We start from the raw sequence: 22041 nt of genomic DNA, 5'->3' as shown, positions 1-22041 counted from the left end.
GGTGGACTTACTTGAGGGACCCTTGGCCTCACCGGTGGCACAAAGCCCCACCCTGCATGGCCAGGCCAGGGCACCACAGAGTCAGAGCTAAGGTGCTGCAGCCTGTGCTATTCCTTTGCTTTCTCAGGTTGGTTCCTACGGTGGGCGGCTGCGCTACACCCTCTCCTACAGCTCTGGGGGGAGGAGTGCCCCACTGCCTGATGCCGACGTGCAGATCACGGTAAGGGGGCTGCCTGGGATGGGGGAGAGGGGCTGTCCGGGATGGAAAGGGGGCCTCCCTGGAACAGGATAGTGAGGGGCCTGTGGGGCACCAGGGCTGTCTGGGATAGGAAGGGAGCTGCCTGGGACAGTGAGGGGGGCTGTCTGGGTGATGGGGTGTCGGGGGGCAGGGCTAGAAGAGCAGGGGTCTGTGATCGAGGGGCATGTGGAGAGCTGGGGGAAGGGAGGCTGGGATAGAGGGCAGAGAACACAAGCCAGAACAGGGAAAGGTCAAGGTAACGATGCTGCCTTTGGTGAGACACTTCTGAGAGTATCAGTTCAGGACAAATTACTTAGAGCAGGGCAGTCACAGCCCAAGGCTGGGGTTTCTCCACTTCTAAGGCATCACTGAACCAGCCAGACAGAGGGGACTTTGGTTTCACCCACTGGCTAACCTCAAGTCACACAAGCAATTCCCTTAGACACTCCAGTTTCCCAGTATCACCACCAGTCCCACACGTCCTGGGGATGAACGATATGAAAACCAACACCCCAGTAAAAGAAAACGGTTCTCTCGAGCCCAAAGAATCAAGCCCCAGACCCAGGTCAATATACATATCAGATCTTACCCACAAATCACGCTGTTGCCAATCCTTTAGAATCTAAAATCTAAAGGTTTATTCATAAAGGGAAAAAGATAGAGATGAGAGCTAGAATTGGTTAAATGGAATCAATTACATACAGTAATGGCAAAGTTCTTAGTTCAGGCTTGTAGCAGTGATGGAATAAACTGCAGGTTCAAATCAAGTCTCTGGAGCACATCCCCCGCTGGGATGGGTCATCAGTCCTTTGTTCAGAGTTTCAGTTTGTAGCAAGGTTCCTCCAGAGCCAAGAAGCAGGATTGAAGACAAAATGGAGCAGTTTTCAGGGCCTTTTATATTCTCTGCCTGTGGAAGGACTCCCCTCCGTTCTTACTGTGGAAAATCCCAGAAGCAAGATGGAGTCTGGAGTCACATGGGCAAATCACATGTCCATGCATGACTCAGTGTGCAGGCCTACGCCATTATTTACAAGTTAGTTTGAAAATTCCCAGGAAAACTCAGATGTGGATTGTCGTCTCCCAAAGTGCATCGTCAGTTAAGTGTTTCTTGATTGGGCACTTACTGAGAACAGGAGCACTTGTGGCACCTTAGAGACTCACAAATTTATTTGAGCATAGTCCTTCCTCAAGAAACTGAACAAATGCTTTGCTGAGGCTACTTGGAATCAAATACAACTACAAAATGACACACTTAGACACACTTAAGACAGCTTAATCATAACCAGCAAATCATAACCTTTCCCTAGACAGCTCACAGGACAACCTCTGTACAATACTTGTTGCAAATATATAACAGTGGTTGCAACAATGATCTCTGCAGTCAGGGTTTATGTCAATAACGTCACAGATAGGTTCGATGTGTTGAAGTGAACAGGGCCTGGTGAAATGCATCCTGGGGCATGGAGGGAGCTAGCTGAAGCCAGCTGGGAACAGTTAGTGACTATCTTGGAGAAGTCCCCGAGGACAGGTGAGGTTCCAGAGGACTGGAGAGGTGCAGCCTGGTACCTACCTTTGGAAGGGGAACAGAAAGGACCTGGGGAATTACAGCCTAGGCAGACTGACTTCTGTACCCGGAGAGATACTGGAACAAATGATTCAGAACCAATCTGTGAGCAGCTCAAGGACAGTCAGGCGATAAGGAACAACCAGCATTGATCCATCAAGAACAAATCACGGCAAAGCAGCCTAATTTCCTTCTCTGAGAGGGCACTGGCCTAGTGGCTGGGGGAGCTGTAGGTGTGGCATGTCTTGAGTTCAGTAAGGGAAAGGCAGGGCCAGGGGAGGGGGAGCAGGGTGCGATTTCACATGCCAGTCTCATAATCAAACTAGGGAAAGGGGGGCTAGATGAAACTACTCTAAGTTGAGTGCTTTAGAAAGGGGCAGTGGTGCCCCTGGCACAAAGATGGGCCCTTGAATCTGCCCCCACAGGGAAGGGGCTACATGGGGGGAGGTGTCTAAGCAGGCTGGGTGAGGAGAGGCCAGCACCTGCGGGGGGCGCTCACAGCACAAGGGCCCGGTAGGTGAGTGGAAGGGGGCTGGCATCTGATGGAGGAAGAGGATCAGAACAGGTCTGGGATGGACTGGCACGGTGTGTCCAGGGAGTGCCCTGCCAACCTGGAGGAGAGGGGGTGCAGAGCCCAGCCTGCGGGTCTGACCAGCCCCCTCCCCTTGCCGTCTGTGCAGGGCAACGACATCACGCTGGTGGCTTACCAGCCTGAGCTGCTGCCACGCGACCGTCGGAGCTTTGAGATCATCCTTCGGGAGGTGAGGGCATGGCTCGCAGGGTGTATGCTCCCCCCTGGGCCTGCCTTGCCAGTGCAGTACCACTCCCCCGGGCCTGCCTTGCCAGCGCGGTACCACCCCCCCGGGCCTGCCTTGCCAGTGCGGTACTACATCCTGCCCCCCCCAGGCCTGCCTTCCTAGCACGGTACCACCTCGGCCTGGCCTGCCTTGCCAGCTCGCGGTACCACTCCCCCGGGCCGCCTTGCCAATTGCGTAACTACATCCTGCCCGCACCCGGGCATTAGCCTTTCCTAAGCACGGTACCCACCGCCACGCGCCTGGGCTGCCTTGCCAAGCAGTGGTACTTACACTCCCTGCCCCCCCAGACCTGCCTTCCTAGCACGGTACCACCGACCGCCTGGGCGCCTGCTTTAGCCGAGCGTCGGTACTACATATCACCTGCCCCCCATCTTGCCTTGCCAGCGAGGTACACCGGGCCTGCCTCCCGCACCGCGGCAGCTCTGCCCTTCCAGCGCAGTACTGCCCCCCCCCCCCACCGGGCTCTGCCTTGCCAGCATGATACCCGCCGCTGGCCCCCCCCCGGGGCCTGCTTTGCCAGCGTGGTACCACCCCAGCCCCCTCCCACCTTGCCAGGGTGGTACTGCCCCTGCCCCCCCAGTCCCCACCTTGCAAGGGTGGTACCATGCCTACTTTACTGGCATGGTACTATCCTCGCCCCACTATCTCCAGCATGGTACCGCTTCCATCCCCATCCAGCCCCGCCTGCCAGCATAGTACCAGTCCTGCCCCTGCCCCCACCTCTCTGGCATGCTACTGCCCCCATCCAGCACCTGCCTTAGCCCTGACCCCACCCCTGCCTTGCCCTTGCCCTCACCCTCACCCCTGTCTCGCCAGCATGGGCCACCCCTGCCTCATCTCCAACCCGACCCTGCCTCTGGGGCATTGCACTGCGCCGGCCACCCACCTCGCCTCACCCTGACCCTTGCCTTGCCCCCACTCCCGCTTTCTCCTCACGAGCATCACACCACCCTTGACCTTGCCCCTCTGGAACATAGCACCTCACACCCCCGCCTCCCGACCTTGTCCCCCTCCCCCCTCTCCCAGTACACCCCTCCTCCGGTCTGAGCCCCCCACCCTATGGGCACTGGCCTCAGCGACCCACTGATGGGTCCCTGGGCCTGCGGAAGGTGCAGTGGGGCTCCTGGCCTCCCCTGGACTGAAGCCACTGGCACCCCCATGTCAAGCCCACCCACCCGCCTGTGCCAGGAGGGGGCATGTCCCGAGGGGCGGGGCTGGGCTGGGCTGCCCTACAGCTCCACGGGGTCGGGCTCTTGTCTGAGCTGGGTTCAGTCTCCGTTTGTGCCATGCGAAGTCTCTGCCCAGAGCTCCCTCTACCCCTGCTGCATGAATCCAGGGCAGCCTGGCTGAGCCAAGGTCTGTGGTGCCAGCACATGGGCTTCCCTGCTGGGTGACCCCGCTGCCCTTGCCTCAGAGCTCAGTGGACTTCCGGCCAGGCGTGACTCTGCCCCACTCCCCCACAGCAATACTGGAAGCGGCCCGACGGGCAGCATGCCACCCGGGAGCACCTGATGATGGCGCTGGCCGACCTGGACGAGATCCTCATCCGTGCCACCTACTCCACCGACATGATGTCGGCCAGCATTGCTGGCATCAGCATGGAGACCGCCGTGCCCACCTACAGCAGCCTACCACTGGCGCTGGAGGTGGAGGAGTGCCGCTGCCCACCTGGGTACCAAGGCCTTTCCTGCCAGGTGAGGGGGCCCCTTGCCAACCCAAGTCCCTGGGCTTGGGGCCTGGCAGCTGTGGCTGCTCTGGAGACGAGGCCCTGGCCGGTTGTACTGCAGGGTGATGCTGTGTTTCTCCCCTGCAGGACTGTGCTGCTGGCTACACTCGCACCGGGGGTGGCCTGTACCTCGGGCACTGCGAGCTGTGTGAGTGCAATGGCCACTCGGACTCTTGTCACCCGGAGACGGGGGCCTGCTCGGTGAGTGACCAGTGTGGTGCGCACAGGGCCTGCCCGCCAGCAGGAGCAGCCTTTCCACCCCACCTCGTGGAAGCAGCCACTCCTATTCCTTCTGGAGTCCCCCTTGCCACTGTCGCAGCCAGGTGGATGCCCCAATGTGGGCTGAGAGAAGGGCTGAGACTCTCTCTGGTCCCCCTGGACCTGCCTGCGCTGGGCCAGAGCCCTGGCTTCCTGGGCCTGCACTCTGTGACTTGGGGAGGGTCCCCATCTACCCCCTGCCTCTGCCTCACCCTAGAGGAGGACTCTGCCCTAGGGCAAGCCCCTTGCTGCGACCCCTCCTCCCCCAGCAGGTGGGTGTGTAGCTAGCCCTAGTGTGTACAGCATGGTGAGCTCCGTCTCTCTCCCCAGAACTGCTTACACAACGCGGCCGGGGAGTTCTGCGAGCAGTGTGCCCCTGGCTACTACGGTGATGCCACCACCGGGACCCCCGAGGACTGCCAGCCTTGCGCCTGCCCACTGTCTGAGCCTGAGAACCAGTGAGTAGCTGATGCCAGCGGATGGGGTTGGGGGTTAGAGTGTAGCAGCCCATGGCACTTGTGGGGTTAACATGACTGAGGTCACACACACCCCCACCCCCCGTTTGGTATCTCCATCTCTGGGTGTTAACGCTGGGGCTCAACCCCTGCCAGCAAGGGGCCAGGCCTGGCCTGGGCAGGGCAGAGATGGAGGTGGAGCGAGGATGTATAGAGGAGGTGCCAGGTGCAGGCTGCCTTTTGCCAGCCGGGTCTGTCAGCGTCTCAGCACCAGCCCTATTGCTGCTGCCAGCCAGTGTTTCCTGGCAGATCCCCCAAGAGTCTGCCCTAGGGGTGATCCCGAGGGCTCTGTGGTTCACTCAGCCTTGTGTGTCTGACAGCTCGGGGGGTATACAGTGGGGACAGGGCCGCTTTTCCTGGGGCAGCAGGGCAGGGGGTGCTGCTCCCGGGGTGGCTGAGCAGGGGTGGGGTGCTGTTTCTGCACTGTTCCCGGGGTGGCTCGGTGGAGGTGGGGAAGGGGTACTGTTCCCAGAATGGTTGAGCGGGGGGCAGGGGGCGCTGTTCCCGGGGTGGCTCGGTGGAGGTGGGGAGGGGGTACTGTTCCCAGAATCGTTGAGCGGGGGGCAGGGGGCGCTGTTCCCGGGGTGGCTCGGTGGAGGTGGTGAGGGGCTACTGTTCCCAGAATGGTTGACGGGCAGTGGTGCTGCTTCCTGGTGGCTCGTGAAGGTGGAGGGGGACTGTTCCCATGAATGTTGAGCGTAGGGCAGGAGTGCTGCTCCTGGGTGGCCGTGGAATGGTGGGTGAGGGGGTAACTGTTCCCGGAATGTAGCGGGGCAGGGCGCTGTTCCTCGGGCTCGGTGGAGTGGGAGCGGTACTGTTCCCGGAATGGTTGAGCGGGCAGGGGGACTGTTCCCGAGGGGCTCGGTGGAGGTGGGGAGGGTACTGTTCCAGAATGGTTGAGGCAGGGGCAGGGGGCGCTGTTCCTGGGGGCCGGTGAGGTGGATGACGGGTACTGTTTCCGGAATGTTGAGCGGGGCAGGGTGGTGCTGGTTCCCTGGGGGGGCCGGTGGAGGTGTGGAGGGTACTGTTGCCCTGGAATGGTTGAGCGGGGGGCAAGGGGGCGCTGTTCCTGGGGGGCTCGGTGGAGGTGGGGAGGGGGTACTGTTCCCAGAATGGTTGAGCGGGGGCAGGGGACACTGCTCCTGGGGTGGGTCGGGGTGCTGTTCCCGGGGTGACTGAGCGGGGGTGGGGTGCTGTTTCTGCGGTGGTTCCTGTGTGGTGGAGGCAGGGGGCGCTGTTCCTGGGGTGGGTGTGGGTGTTGTTCCCAGCGGGCACTCAGGTCTCTCTCTCCTTGCAGGTTCTCGCGGACGTGTGAAAGCCTAGCGGGGGGTGGCTATCGCTGCTCAGCCTGTGAGCCCGGCTACACTGGCCAGTACTGTGAGCAGTAAGTCTTTCCCCTAGAGGTGCCACCCAGCCAGTTTTCCCCCAGTCTGGGTTTTGGCTTGTGTATCCTGGTGCCCTTTGACAAGCTCTCCGCCCCCACCATCCATTTTTTAAAATCTGGGGTGGGGGGGAAGAGGCAGAGTGGGATCCTTGGGGAAGGAGGTGGAAGAAGGGGCTTGGGGGAAGAGGCACGGCGGGAGTGGGCTTGGGGGAGGAGGTGGAGAAGGGGCGGGGTTTGGGGAAGAGGCAGAGAAGGGGCGGGGCTTGGGGGAGGAGGTGGAAAAAGGGCAGGGCCTTGGGGGAAGAAGCACAGTGGGAGGGGCCTTGTGGGAGGAGGTGGAGAAGGGGCGGGGTTTGGGGAAGAGGCAGAGAAGGGCCAGGGCTTGGTGGAGGAGGTGAAGGGGCGGGGCTTGAGGAAGAGGCAGAGAAGGGGCGGGGCTTAGGGGAGGAGGTGAAGAAGGGGCAGGGCTTGAAGGAGGTGGTGGAGAAGGGGTGGAGTTTGGGGGAGGAGGTGGAAAAAGGGCAGGGCCTTGGGGGAAGAAGCACAGTGGGAGGGGCCTTGTGGGAGGAGGTGGAGAAGGGGTGGGGTTTGGGGAAAAGGCAGAGAAGGGGTGGGGCTTGGGGAGGAGGTGAAGAAGGGGCAGGGCTTGAAGGAGGTGGTGGAGAAGGGGTGGGGTTTGGGGGAGGAGGTGGAAAGAGGGCAGGGCCTTGGGGGAAGAGGCACAGCGGGAGGGGCCTTGTGGGAGGAGGTGGAGAAGGGACAGGGTATTAGGGAAAGAGGCGGAGTAGGGGCAGGGCTTGGTGGAGGAGGTGAAGGGGCAGAGCTTGGCAGAGGAGGTGGAGAAGGGGCGGGGTTTTGGGAAGAAGCAGAGAAGGGGCGTGGCTTGGGGGAGGAGGTGGAGAAGGGGCGGGGTTTGGGGAAGAAGCAGAGAAGGGGCGGGGCTTGGGGGAGGAGGTGGAGAAGGGGCGGGGTTTGGGGAAGAGACAGAGTAGGGGGCAGGGCCTTGGGGATTTGATTTCCAGCCATTAGAAAAGTGGCAACTGTTGTCCTCTAAGCTCCCAGCTGCCCTGGGACGGGGCTCAGCCCATGGAGCCTGGCAGCATTGCGCCTGGACCCCAGGGGGGCTGTTTGCTTCCCCACGCTCCTCAGTCCCAACCTGCAGCTCTGAGGCACAGCGGGCACAAGGCTTTCTTAGGGTGACCCGGTGTCCGGTTTTCGACACTGTTAGAAGTCTGGTTGGCGGTGCTGCAGCCTAAGGCAGGCTAGTCTCTACCTGTCCTGGGGCAGGTAGAGACGCTGCTTTTGGAAGCAGCCAGCAGCTACGGCTCTGGGAGGGGGCAGCACGGGGCTCTGCGCAATGCCCCTGCCCCAAGCACCTCCCACTTAGGAGCCAGACCCGCTGGCTGCTTCCGGGGCGCAGCACAGAGCCAGGAGCGGCAGGCAGCCTGCCTTAGTCCCACTGCGCCATTGACTGGGAGCCACCCGAGGTAAGCCCCAAGCCCCAGCCCTGAGCCCCTTCCTGCACTCCTAACCCCTCATCCACAGCCCCACCCCAGGGCCTGCACCCCCAGCCCAGAGCCTGTACCCCTTGCTGCACCCCCAGCCCTGAGCTCCCCAAACCTAGAGCCCCTTCCTGCACCCCAAAACCCTCATCTCCGGCCCCACCGCCAGCCCAGAACCCTGACTCCTCTGCACCCCAACCCCCTGCCTCAACCCGCTGCCCCCTCCCACATTCTGAATCCCTCAGCCCCAGACTGGAGCTCCCTCTTGCACCCCAAACCCCTTATCTCCAGCCCCACCCCAAAGACTGCAACCCCAGCCAGAGCCCTCACCCCTACCTGCACTCCAACTTCCTGCCCCAGCCTGGAGCCCTCATTTCTGGCCCCATCCAGAGCCCTCACCCCCTCCAGCACACCAACCCCCAGCCCAATGAAAGTGAGTGAGGGTGGGGGAGAGTGAGCCACTGAGGGCGGGGGAATGTAATGAGCAGAGGGTGGGGCCTCAGGGAAGGGGCAGGATGAGGGGGTGGGGCCTCAGGGAAGGGAGGGGCTAGAGTCGGGCTTTTCAAACAGGGGTCACTGCTTGTGTAGGGAAAGCCCCTGATGGGCCGGGCCGGTGTGTTTACCTGCCCTGTCCAGCCCATCGTGGCTCCCACTGGCCGCGGATCGCTGTCCTGGGCCAATGGGAGCTGCTGGAAGTGGCCACTTTGGTTTTGTGCCAATAGTAAGTTGGCAAGTTGGCAGTAAGTTAGGCTTTGTGTGCAACCCCCCTGATAATCATGCTCCCCTGGGAGACCAGTGCCCCCTTCACCTGTCTCTCCTGCTCCCCACAGATGTGCACCAGGCTATGTGGGGAACCCCAGCGTGCGGGGGCAGAAGTGTGTGCCTGTGGGTAAGTGCAGGGCCAGGGCTCATTCCCAGTGGGTCCCCACTGCCCTGGTCTTTGGGCCAGCAGAAGGACAAGGGCTAGTAGCCTGAGAGGTTGGAGTTCCTTTGCCCCATCCAGGCTCAGTAGCCAGCAATTTGCTTTGTTCACTGGAGTTACCAACAGCTCAGTTTGAACACGGTGCTGCACTGGGTTAGATTAAAAATCAAGCCAGTTTATTTAACTACAGCCTGGGGGATCTGAAGTGAGCACTAATGTGAGGCATCAGTCAGAAACAGGTCCAAGAAACATACATACAAACCCCTTTCTACCAGCTCCAGCTAAGCGATCTCAGCTTGGCTGGAGGTCAAGCCTGCGCCATGCTCCCAGCAGTATGCCTGGCACAGTTCTCAGGGCTGGCTCCCCCGTAGACAGAGCCCTGCAGGTGAGACACAGGTGGCTTGGGGTGATTTTGCCGCTCACTGTTACAGTCCAGACCCTTTTTGAAATGCTCTGTGCTGAGGGTCCCCCTGGAGAAAGTTCACTCCAGCGGTAAGGCCAGGATGGGGAGTCCCATGGGGAAAGAGGCTCCATGCTGCTGTTTGCAGATTGATTTGTTCCTACCCATATCGCTGCCAAGGAGTGGCCCCTGGACAGGCCAGAAGTGCCGGCCTGTCCTGTGTCGGAGAACCAGGGTTACTCTTCCTGCGCGCTTTGTCCCAAGGACATTACCTGGGGGGGAGGGGGACTTTAAAGATTCCTCCCAAGGCACATTGCGGTGATGTGGGGAGTGTGAATACAGGGCACTTGACGCACCCCCTCCTGGAGGCTGTGACTCTGGGCTCAGCTGGCTGCAAGGTGAGCAGGCAACTGCTTGATGCTGATACAGCTCCCAGACCACAGGCCAGAATCTCTAGCATCCAGCCCCTCATCCCTGCCTCTGCCCCACCAGCAGGGGTGAGCAGAGAGATGGGATCCAGCCAGGAGCTGGTAGAGGGATGGACCCCTCAGGGCGTGAGTGGATACGGCCGCTTGCCCCAGAGCCTTGGGGGGGCCCTGTTGGTGGGTGCAGAGTAGGGCACGGGTGGATACGGCCCCTCACCCCACAGCCCTGGGGGGCCCCATTGGTGGGTGCAGAGCAGCACACGGGTAGATACAGCCGCTCGCCCGAGAGCCTTGGGGGGCCCCCGCTGGTGGGTGCAGAGCAGGGCGCAGGCAGATACGGCTCCTCGCCCCAGAGCCTTGGGGAGGCCCCGTTGGTGGGTGCAGAGCAGGGCGTGGGTGGATATGACCCCTCGCCCCAGAGTCTTGTGGGGGCCCCGCTGGTGGATGCAGAGCAGGGCACGGGCAGATACGGCCCCTTGCCCCAGAGCCTTGGGGGGGCCCCGCTGGTGGGTGCAGGGCGCGGGTGGATATGACCCGACAGCCCTGGGGGGCCCCGTTGGTGGGTGCAGAGCAAGGCGAGAGTGGATATGACCCCTTGCCCCAGAGCCTTGGGGCGGGGGGGGTGTTGGTGGGTGCAGAGCAAGGCGCGGATGGATACGGCCCCTCGCTCCACAGCCGCGGAAGGTCCCTTTGCTCTCACACCAAGAGAATTTCCATGTAGGGGGGGCAGCTGGCTGCAGCACCATTGCTGATCCCACTCCTATGAGTCTGATGCATCTCCCCAGAATCCCCCAGAATGACTGGCTCCTGCTCTCCTCTCCACACAGACCGAGCCCCTTTCATGGTACGAGTCCACCCGCCAAAGACCACGGTGTCACAGGGTGGAGAGGTGACACTGCGCTGCCAGGCCAGCGGCAGCCCACCCTACTACTACTCCTGGTCGCGGGAGGATGGACGCCCCGTGCCCAGCACTGCCCAGAGCAGACGACAAGGTAACCGTGTGGCCAGGCGTGGAGAGAACAACGAACGTTTGGAACCAGGCATTTCCCCTCCACTGAGGCCATGTCTGCACTGTGGAGGCTATGGCGGCCTCGCTGTGGTGACTGGCTGTGCCTGCGTAGCTCCATCATACAGCTGGAAAGGTTTGTCCGTCGCTTTGGGAACTCCCTGAGCGACGACTGACAGAGGCATTCGTCTGTCGCCCTAGCAGTGTCTACCAGGGTTGGGTTGGCATAGTACAGCGCTTAGAGGTGTGGATTTTCACACCCTCGAGCACTGTAGCTGTGTTGACCCAAGTTATAAGTGTAGAACAGCCTTAAATGCAGCTGCTTCTGGGGCGGGGCAATATATCCATTTATACAGAGATCCCTCTCCTAGCACTGGGATCCCGCTGTCTCTGGGGTGGGACATGGTAGCTATTTATACAGTCACACTGCAAGGGAAGGAGAATCCAGTACCCACATGCCACTGCAGGGTCATCCTGGTGGCCGTGAGGAGCGGGTTTGATGGTGGGTTTACTCTGGTGCTGGCAGACGCCCAGACCAATGGGGGAAGGTTTGAATCAGCAGAGAAACGGGGGCAGGACAGGGGTCACTTGGTTGGGGCCAGCCATTCTGGCGTCTCCTTGCCTTTGAGCAGGCTGAACAACAGGGAGTTCAAGAGGGGTTAGATCAGGACACCCCAGTCTGGTGCAAGTGCAGCCCCTCGAGGCCTGAGCAGATCAGGAGCTCGGATCGATGCTCCTCCAGCTGCACAGCCACAGGGGAGAGCGCCCCCCATGGAATGACCTAGCACCATGCGGGGGTCTGTGCTGACTCGGGCGCACGTGCCACCTCCCGAATCACCAGCCTGAGCATCTCGGGTGTTCTTCAGAGCTCTCCGGCCAGACACGGCCCCAGGCCAGCCCTGCCTAGCTCAGGAGCTGTGCCCAGTGGCTATAAGCAGTGGGGTGACAGAGATAGGGTCTCCCTGCAAGCTCCTCAGGCCTGGGGATGTTCTCCCTGGCTGCCAAAGGGCCCCTCTGTGCACACGCTCAGCCCGTGGTGGGCCATGGGTGGTTCTCACACGTCATTTGTCCTGGCCCCAGGTGAAGAGCTCCACTTCCCCAGCATCCAGCCTTCCGAGGCTGGGGTTTACATCTGCACCTGCCGCAGCCTGCAGCACAGCAATGCCAGCCGGGCGGAGGTCATTGTCACAGGTGAGAGGCTCCGGGCTCAGCCTGCAGGGGAGGGGAGGAGGAGGACACTGTTGAGACCAGGTGGGCCTGAGCACTCTGCGGGGCCCCAGCTGGGAGCTGACACCCTCCTTCCCTGGCAGAGCCATTGTCACGATGGCCATGCCCTCAGCGGTGGTGGGATAGAGGCAGAGCAAGTGGCACTGCTCCATCCAGGCAGTCAGGGCAGGGTCGAGGTCAGAGCCTCATGTCTCAGGCCCGGGCAACAAGATGGGCTCCCATGGGCAAGTCCCAGAGGCCTGAGGGGTGAGCAGGGTCTGCCTGGGCTCAGGGGATTGGGCAGGTCTTTCTGAGGCTGGGCAGGATCTGCATGGGGGTCAGGGGGCGAGCAGGGCCTGGGGGAGGGCAGGGTCTGGGTCTGGGAGCGGACAGGACCCAGGAGGAGGGCAGGGCACGGGGCCCTAAGGCGGGTCAGGATCTGCATGGGGGCCAGGGGGCGAGCAGGGCCTGGGGGAGGGCAGGGTCTGGGTCTGGGAGCAGACAGGACCCAGGAGGAGGGCAGGGCACGGGGCCCTAAGGCTGGGCAGGATCTGCATGGGGGCCAGGGGGCGAGCAGGGCCTGGGGGAGGGCAGGGTCTGGGTCTGGGAGCAGACAGGACCCAGGAGGAGGGCAGGGCACGGGGCCCTAAGGCTGGGCAGGATCTGCATGGGGGCCAGGGGGCGAGCAGGGCCTGGGGGAGGGCAGGGTCTGGGTCTGGGAGCAGACAGGACCCAGGAGGAGGGCAGGGCACGGGGCCCTAAGGCTGGGCAGGATCTGCATGGGGGCCAGGGGGCGAGCAGGGCCTGGGGGAGGGCAGGGTCTGGGGTCTGGGAGCGGATAGGACCCAGGAGGAGGGCAGAGCACGGGGCCCTAAGGCTGGGCAGGATCTGCATGGGGGCCAGGGTGCGAGCAGGGCCTGGGGGAGGGCAGGGTCTGGGAGCAGACAGGACCCAGGAGGAGGGCAGGGCACGGGGCCCTAAGGCTGGCCAGGATCTGCATGGGGGCCAGGGGGTGGGCAGGGCCTGGGGAAGGGCAGGGTCTGGGAGCGGACAGGACCCAGGAGGAAGGCAGGGCACGGGGCCCTAAGGCTGGGCAGGATCTGCATGGGGACCAGGGTGCGAGCAGGGCCTCGGGGAGGGCAGGTCTGGGTCTGGGAGCGGACAGGACCCAGGAGGAGGGCAGGGCACGCGGCCCTAAGGCTGGGCAGGATCTGCATGGGGGCCAGGGTGCGAGCAGGGCCTGCGGGAGGGCAGGGTCTGGGTCTGGAAGCGGACAGGACCCAGGAGGAGGGCAGGGCACTGGGCCCTAAGTCTGGGCAGGGTCTGCATGGGGGCCAGGGGGCGAGCAGGGCTTGGGGGAGGGCAGGGTCTGGGTCTAGGAGCAGCCAGGACCCAGGAGGAGGGCAGGGCACGGGGCCCTAAGGCTGGGCAGGATCTGCATGGGGGTCTAGGGCAGGGCAGGGTCTAGGATGGGATGAGGAGTCCTCAGAGAGAAAGAGCCAACACGAAAACCTGAACTCAACCCTCCCATCTCAAGCTCTGCTCCCTGTTGCCCTCCTTCCCCTGCCTGGCCTTGGCCCCGAGGCATCATTAGCCCCTGGTGGCTGGGCCCTGGAGCTGCCGTCCTGCTGTCCATGGCCTGCAGGGTGTGTTGGGCAGGAGTCTGATGTCTCCCTGTCGGTGCAGAGGCCCCCAGCAAACCCATCACGGTGACTGTGGAGGAGAAGAGGGTCCAGAGTGTGAAGCCTGGAGCTGACGTTACCTTCATCTGTACTGCCAAGAGCAAGGTGAGGGCAGGGCAGCTGCCTGGGGCTGTGGGGGCAGCAAGATGGGCTGGCAGGGAATAGGGGAATGAGAACTGCTGCTCCAGACACAGCACAGGCCTGGGCAAGGAACCCAAGCGCCTCCTGCAGGCGCCTGGACACCCAGACCCTGCGCAGACACAAGCCCACAACAGCCACACGCTCTTTTTTTTTTCTGGAGTGGCACTGCGAGACCCTGGCCAGGATTGGGCTGGTTGTGCCAGGCACTGCGTGCAGAGCTCGCAAAGAACCTGTGCCCCAGAAAGCTTGTGCTGGAAAGTCGATGGGAGCCGGGCGAGCGGCTGGCAGTCCTGTGACTGCTTGGTCCGCATGGTGCTTGTCATTGTTTAATGTGAGGTGAAGCCGAGGGCAGGCACGGTGCAGACGCGGGCTCTGAGGGCAGCGCAGATGCCTGTGCACAGCCAGCTGACAGCTGCCGGCTGGTAACACAGCCAAAGCGCTGTGCCTACATTTGGGATAACGGGCAGCTGGCATGGCACATCCGCTGGAGCCCACGTTCCCAGCTGCCAGGGAAGTCAGTGAAACAAGGCCCGTTCACCACAGCTCAGAGTCTGACAAGGGCGTGATTCCCAGGTGGTGCCAGCAGGACAGAGCCCAGGTTCCCCACAGTGGGAGGAGCTGACACCTGCTCGCCCTGTGCTTTCCCCTCCCATTGGTGTCTCCCAGCTGCCACATCCCAGGAGGGAGCAGAGTGACTTACTGGCCTGGGCCTGGGGTCTGACAGTCCCTGAGCAGCCAGGCAGGGAGCCACCCTCCCAATGCTGCCGAGCACAGCCCAGGGGACACAGCCTTCCCTGCCTCTGCCCGTCTTCAGTGATGTGCCCATCACCATGGTATCTGGGTGCCACTCCTGTACTCTGCCTTCCCCTGCAGTGGCCCTAGCCCTGTCGGGGGCGTAAGGAGGGGAGCAGGTTTATTGGCTAGGTGGGGATCGACTCCACGTTGCCCCCCCGAGGAGCCCACCTAGAGCCGTCTCCCTGGGGCGAGGGAGGGTGGGCTCACACCCTCCTCATGGCTGTGTCCCCTCTGCTCCTGCAGTCTCCGGCCTACACACTGGTCTGGACACGCCAGAACCACGGCAAACTGCCACGCCGCGCCATGGACTTCAACGGCATCCTCACCATCCGCAACGTGCAGCCTGAGGACGCCGGCGTCTATGTCTGCACTGGCTCCAACATGCTGGACATGGCTGAGGGCACGGCCACACTGCATGTGCAAGGTGTGAGAAGCCCTGGGATCCCCCTGCATGCCCCGTTGCGCCCTCGGGGAGAGCCTGGGCTGAGTTAGTCAGGGGGAGGCGGTTAGGGAGAACCTGGCTGCTGGTGCCCAGTGCTCACCAGTTCCCAGGAGCCACCCCTGTAGTCCTGAGGCCACCCTCTGCCCAGGACAGTGCCCTCTGATGTAACCTTCTGCTAGCCAGGCTCCCCACTCTGCCCTGGGGGTGCTAGCATTGCTCTGTGGCTTCCACCCCCACCCTATGGCAGAGTGGTGCCCACGGTCGGTCCCCATTCCGTCCTCCTCTGGTTCCATGGTTGGCAGGATGTGCTGGCGCTGTGCTCGCTGGGTGGGTTTTTAATGGGAACGTTCCCCACAGGCTGGGTGCCTGCCATTGGCCTTTACAAAGGCGGCTTCCTTCTGGGTGGAGGGGAGAGCTGCATGGCGGGACAGGACTGTTGAAAAGTTGCACCTGACTTAGGCTAATGCCCCTCACCACAATTTCCTCCTCAAACTCTCGTGCTAGTGGATTAATTCCGAGCAGTGCCATTCAGCAGGAACCGCCACCCCCACAGGATCTCTGACGGGAACAGTGTCAGGGTTTAGGGCCAGCTTAGGGTGCTGTGAAAGCAAAGTGGATCCCTAATCAAACAGAGCTGTGGCAGGGGGTCGAAGGGAAGCTGCTCTAGTTTGGGTTTAAGCACTGACATCCCCCTCTTTGCCGCTGCTGCATAGGAACCAGAAATCAAGAAAGCCAGTTTCTTTGTCAAGATGAGAGAAATACGGGGCAAGAGAAGCTAGGTGTAAAATTCTTACTGTGTCCTGTCTGGGCCAAGCAACACAGGGTCGGAAGCGTGGGCTTGTCTGTGTTCAGTCTGATTTCTGACCCTGCCCCTTTCGTATCACTGCAGGAGGGTTGAACTGCAAGGAAAGATGGTTTGTAGCTAGGGCACCTGGCTGGGACTCAGCAGATCTGCATTCTTTTCCTGACTCTGCCACAGGGTGTGTGTGACCCTGTGCAAGTTATGGAAGGTTTGTGCCTCAGTTTCCCTCTTTGGGAAAATCAGGAAAATGATCCTTCCTTACATCCCAGAGGAGCTAAATTCATCCACATTTGGGAGGTGCTCGGGCACAGCAAGGATGGGGGTAGAGAAACACCACCTTGGTTTTTCTCCATCCAGGTCCCTGCCGAAGAAGCAGCAGTGTGTTGGGGGCAAGGGTGGAATGAATGTTTTTTTACATCTCTTTCTTGCTGTCCCTGGGGCTTTCCTTCTGCAGAATCTCGGGAAGAAGTGACCTTGTTCCCGCTGCCCTCACGGACATGGGGACATCATTCTTTGTTTTCCAAACTGCTTGCCAAGAAAGGGGAAATGGTGCTGGGCCGTTTTCCTTCCTTGTGGCCACATGGCTGGCATGCTGTGTCGAGTCCTCCAGCTTCTCTTTCAGCTGCCCATGGGCGCAGGGTCCAGCTGCCCCCACCTGGCACAGAGCAGCCTCTTCTGTCAGCTGGCCCAGGGCTCCTCCCTGGTGCAGCCATTCAAGACCCCTGGGCTCAGAAACCTGACATGCTGGCTGGTACCCTCAGGCTGAGAACAGGTCCAGTGCTGGGGGCTGCCATGCTCCGGCAGGTCCCCGCATGGAGGCGCACAGCAGCACTCAATTTTCATGGAGGTTGAAACTGAAAACTGTGATTTGTTTGCAGCCCCTGCTAAGACCCAGATGTTTTATGGACCCATCGAAGTCATGGAAGGCCACAGACCCTGTAAGTTGGCCTGGGGTTGCACACCCAGCGCTGTGCTGTGGCTTCCCACTCAGGGTGGTGCCTGCGCTCGCTCATTCTCTCCCTCAGCACGGCAGGGCGGCATTGCTGCTCTTTGGGCCTCTCCGCACCCCCCCCCCATGCGAGTGGCGGCTGGGGCCTCTGGGGACAGCAGGGGGTGGGGTCTCAGGGTGGAGCACAGGGCCAGGGCCCACAAAAGGTTAATCCGGCCCTGAGGGTACGACGCCCGGGGCAGCCCAGTTCCCTTGTCCTCAGTAATCAGGGCTGGAGGCGGGGTTAGACCCCAAAGGTCAGTGGTGTGGACTGGGCTCCTGTGTCATGGTGGGCAGGTCCCTGAGTGACCTCTTCTCCTGTGAGTGGCGCTGGGCTGGAGCTGGCACAAATGCTAGCAGGGTCAGGTGTCGGAGTGGGTTGAGTGTTTGGGGCTCTGGAACCTGCCTGATGTCAGGCTTCCTGGCCCCTCGTCTCTCTGAAAACCGACCCACTGCACAGTGCAGGGGAAGTGATACACCAGTCAGGGTTCGCTGTCCTGGGCCCACCTGTCCTGGGCCCACTCTTCCAGGGAGAAACCCCTCCTGCATTGTCGTTTGCCTGCATGGGGGGCTTCAGGATTGTTTCCTTAACATCACACAAGCTGCTCCCCACCCTGGCCCCAGGGGCAGCAATTTGGTCACAAAGTGGGGGATCCCAGCCGAGTCATTGCAGGTGCCAAGAGCCAGGCTCTTGGCTGTACTCAGCCCTGAGGGAGACTCTCAGGGAGTCAGTTTTGGGTCCCTATTTCTCAGTCCTGGCCCTGGATGCTGGTTACAGCAACCTAGGGCCTGCTCTAAACTGCCTACTTGGCTGTGGTCCATTATGGACCATACACTGTGCTCCAGGGCAGAACAGGGGCTGCCCGGCCGGGACATGGCGTCCGCTCTGTCTTCTGGGGCCGGTGTTACTGTAGATGAGAGCTGGGAGGCCACAGGTAGGCCAGGCCTGGGGCTCATACAGCCCTGAAGCGTCCTGAGTAGGCAGCAGGTCTAGGAGATGGGAGCCCCCTGAAGCCCCTGCCGCGAGGCTCTCGAGGTTTCCTGCAAGTACAAAGTGAATAACCCGCCATCCATCTTGCCGCAGCTGCCCCCGCCGTCCTGCCCACGGCTATCATCGAGCCAGCACAGCTGACGGTCCAGCCAGGCCAGCCGGCTGAGTTCCACTGCATTGCCAGCGGGAGCCCCCCGCCCACTGTGGAGTGGATCAGTAAGTGCAGCCGGGCAGGGAGCACAGAGGGGATGGGCCACTCAGCCCTTCCCCATCCCAGCCATACCTCCTGCCTGCTGGGGTTCTGGGTTCACCTGGCCACTCGGAGACCCAGGGCTGGGACGAGGCAGATGGAGAAGATGAGCAACGCTCTGCAAACCACTAGACTAGATCCCATTGACAGTGGCCTGTGGCCATTGGTGGCAGGTATTGAAGACCAGGAGATGCTAAGCCTCCCGTAACCCAGGCTCTGGCCCCGCCCTCGCTCTCCCTGTCCTGGAAGCTGCAGGGGGCTCTGCTCCAACTGGCAGCCAAGGATCCTCCAACCACGGGGGAGGTGGGGACAGGGCCGGTGCAACCATTTAGGTGGACTAGGCAGTTGCCTAGGGCGCCAAGATTTGGGGGCACCAAAAAGCAGCGCCTCCCCCCCCCCAAATTTTTTTTAAGTGGTTGAGCGGCTGCTGCTGCTGGGATGGGGATCCGAGCTGCCGGTGGCAGCCGGGCAGCCCAGGGTGTCCCCTGGGTCAGTGTGCCTCCGGGGCAGCCAGCAGCCCAGGGTTTATAGGGGGCAGGTTCTTTATGTTTGCGGTGCTCGAGCACCAGCAATATTCAGGGCTGGGGGCCCTGCTCCAGCAATATTTGGAGCTCGGTCTTTCCTCTGACCCTGCCTGGGTCGGGCCCCGGCCCCCCCGCGGGTCTCTCCCCCCGCCGAGTCCCTGCCTGACAGAAAGCAGCGCAGCGCCTCTCCCCTGCCTGCTTCTGTTGCTGGAGTAGAGCAGCTCCCAGCAGAACTGCTGTCTGCTCTCCCAGGGGCCTAGAGCCCCCCACTCCTACTGGCAGGGCAGGCTGCCCTTACCCTGTGCTTCTGCCCTCGCCCTGAGTCTCTCCAACACCGCAAACCCCTCAGCCCCCCACACCCTAATCCTCTGCCTCAGCCCTGAACAAGCCAGGTGCCCCTTTCCCTAGCGGTTTTGTTTTGGATTTCTCAGCCACCACGCATTTCTCCAACTTTTCTTTTTGTCTCTCTTCAAACTGCTCTCTGCTGCCAAGCCAAACCTTCCGCTCAACTCCCACACATGTCTGCTGAGCAGGGGGGTTTATTCACATAAACTGACTAGCTGGTTTCTCCAACTGGCTTCAGGTTTGCTCTATTTTGTTAAATCTATAGCAGCTGCGTCCCCCCTTGCAGGGAAGGCTCCTGCTTACACTTTCCGCTGCCTCTGGCCTGGTCTGTATCCATCCTATGAAGCCAGCAGGACTTGGGGAGGGCGTTCCTCTCTGCTGAGCAGACTGTCTACAGGGCAATAACTTCACAGCTTCCATCTTCCTGGGTCTGGCCTTGAGCATTCAGGCCTCTGCCCCTCCATGCGCTTCCACAGCGAGTTCTGCCCTGGGGACGCCGAGGTCCTGCCCTACTTTTAGCAGTCAGCACGCGCTCTTCAGCGAGTCCAGATAAAATAGGCCAGCTTCTTATTGTCGACAGGTAATCACGTTGTAAGAAATCCAAGAAATCCCGTGACTTTCGAGCCAAGTCCATCTTGGGTGCTGACTTCTGTTTAAATCTTCTCCCTTCCAGTTCCCCCACCAGACAGACTGCTCAGTTCCTGTGCTCTATGATCCATCTCTCAAGACACCCTATTCTTAATGCTCTCCCAATCTGCCCGACCTTAGCGTTCCAAAAATCTGGTGTGCTTAAGCACTGAACCCTTAAGCTCAAATTTACAGCTAGATTCATGATCTCGCTGCCCTCCTACCAAGACTTATAACCCAGGGTTCTTGTTTACGCGCTGGCGCTGGTCTCTCCCCAAAGCCTTCCCTTGTGCTAGGTCGGTCAGTCTGATTCTTTCATGACGCACTGACCTCGCCTTATCGCTACTCACAGCAGTGAGGGCTTAGAACTGCGAGGAAATGAAGATGGCTCTGTAGCAGTGGCCTGGCTAGCTCGCACTCAGCTACGCTCTCGCATTCTCTCTCTCATGACTCCTGCACGACGGGTGTTACTGCTCTGTGCACTGTTGCATACTGATATTGAGGTTGTTATGTCGACTGACCATTCGTTCTTCCTACTACTCTTCGGCCACAAACTCAGAAATGACCTCCTAATCCTATAATGCCAGATGTAGTGCCTCTATATCAACACTATCATACGCAGCATATCGAGGAGCCGCTCCAATTCGGTGACACGGAGCAGGCTCATGGGATAGATTGAACACATCTTGTTTTTCCTCCTCTGCGCCCTCTCTTAGACTGAAGCTCCTAGGTCGCCTGCCCTGGGAACTTAGTTGTGTTAGAGAGTTAATCTACCAGGAGTGTTAAAGTGGCTTTTTTTATATAGTCGCTCGGAATGATGCCTTTTTTATCTCTCCTCTCTGCTCGCGTGTTCTTTCTCGTTCTTCTCTCCTCTTAACTCGCGAGGAATCATCAGCGCTGTGCAAGCAGTGGTATTTCTTATTAGCCGGCTGCCTCTTACGTGACTATGGTGAGATACAATTCATTGTTTTCCAAGACTAAACTTGCAACGCAATGAAAGGGCGAAATTGCTGCTGTGCCACGTGGTTTTCACAACTGATGACTCAGATGTACACAGTGGCTAGGATTGCTGTGGTGAGTCCTCAGCTTCTCGTTATAGATACTGCCCGAATATGGAACGCAGTCTCCTGGTACTTCAGCACTTGCCCCACCTGCACAGAGCAGGCCTCTATATCTGTCAGCAGTGGTCCTTCAGGAGACTTCCAAGCAGCTACCACCATAGTTGCAGTACTATACAAGCCCCTGGAGCATACAACGAAATAAAGCCCTATGTACATAGCTGTGCTTGTATCCCTCTAGAAGCTCGAGATATAGGGATAGCCAAGTGATCGTAGCTTGGTGCTGCCGTGAGTAGCGTACTCAAACGCAAGAGTCCCCTCGCAGTGAGGTATTGGCGCACAGCTATTCCTCCTCTAGACTTTTTCATGGAAGGATGAACTGGAAAACTGTGTAATCTGATTGTCCTCGGCAGGTTGTTGTGTGCTTTGGATCTCCTCCGCTGTAGCTCACGATCGCTCTTTATCGGGCCTGTCAGTAGGATCATTGGACATTAGCTCACAGTACCTATTTATGTTAAGGCACCTTACGTCGTCTCGAACTTAACGACTCGCCTGCCTTCTGTCCTTTGTTCGCTCTTCTTCCAGCGTCAACAAGAGGTTGGTGTCCTCCCTGCGTGCCTCAGCCCTTGGCTCTCTCCTCCAGCACGTCGCTCTCACCGGCGGCATCTCATGGCTTGACGGCATACAGTGCTGTGGGCACTCCTCCGCTACGCCCCCGCATTGCGGTCGGCAGGCGCTTGGGGCGCTCAGTGGAGACAGCACGTGGTGCGCGCCCAGAGGGTCTCAGCCGCGTCACAGGGTTGGCGCACGTGCCAGTTGCGCCACCACCACAACGCTATATTGGGTTATCCTCGAGCCTCAGAGGGTACGCAGCCCGGGGAGCCCGTTGCACGGTCACTCAGTCAATCTGTATCAGGCTGCGGAGAGCAGGTGAGAGTTCTCACCCCAACAGGTCTATCATCCTAACAAGGGAAGCCCCCTCCCATGATCGGCACCCTGGAGAGTCATCGGCTTTGGACTGCGAGCTCCTGTGCTGATGGCTTTTGCGCGCTTTAGGCATTGCTCCCCTTGCTGAGAATGACTCCTTCTCCTGTGAGGTAGTGGCGCTGTGTTCTATCGGCAAATGCTGGCACAAAGATTGCTACGTCGAGAGTCATGTGATATTGTCGTGTGAGATGTGTGATTGTGAGTGTTTGCTGAACCTCGACAGAATTCTGTCTCAGTCGCTGGTTCCCTCGTCTCTCTGACAACGACGCACTGACTAGTCAGTTGCAGGGAGAAGTATCTATGAGCTACACATCAGGGTTGCGCCCTGTCATGGGCCACCTGTCCTGGCGCCCACTTCTTCTAAGGTAGAGCATCCTTCACGTGCATTGTGTGTTGCACTGCCCATGAGGTCGGCCTTCAGAATATTGTATTCCCTAATGATACA

General features: G+C 60.4%; 1 protein-coding gene across 1 annotated transcript in view; it reads left to right on the top strand.

Moving 5' to 3' along the window:
• Window positions 1-22041, top strand: part of HSPG2 (heparan sulfate proteoglycan 2) — a 200523-nt gene that overhangs the window by 94659 nt on the left and 83823 nt on the right. Inside the window, exons 40-52 of the mRNA XM_075060406.1 lie at window positions 128-220; window positions 2483-2563; window positions 4084-4314; window positions 4434-4547; window positions 4935-5062; window positions 6417-6503; window positions 8836-8894; window positions 10580-10744; window positions 11839-11949; window positions 13651-13751; window positions 14826-15006; window positions 16705-16764; window positions 17899-18021. Coding sequence (XP_074916507.1) covers window positions 128-220; window positions 2483-2563; window positions 4084-4314; window positions 4434-4547; window positions 4935-5062; window positions 6417-6503; window positions 8836-8894; window positions 10580-10744; window positions 11839-11949; window positions 13651-13751; window positions 14826-15006; window positions 16705-16764; window positions 17899-18021 — 1534 coding nt within the window. The remainder of the gene's footprint in view (window positions 1-127; window positions 221-2482; window positions 2564-4083; window positions 4315-4433; window positions 4548-4934; window positions 5063-6416; window positions 6504-8835; window positions 8895-10579; window positions 10745-11838; window positions 11950-13650; window positions 13752-14825; window positions 15007-16704; window positions 16765-17898; window positions 18022-22041) is intronic.

Source organism: Chelonoidis abingdonii, chromosome 23, assembly GCF_003597395.2.
Source record: "Chelonoidis abingdonii isolate Lonesome George chromosome 23, CheloAbing_2.0, whole genome shotgun sequence".
NCBI lineage: Eukaryota > Metazoa > Chordata > Testudines > Testudinidae > Chelonoidis > Chelonoidis abingdonii.
This window is presented reverse-complemented; position numbering and strand designations above follow the sequence as displayed.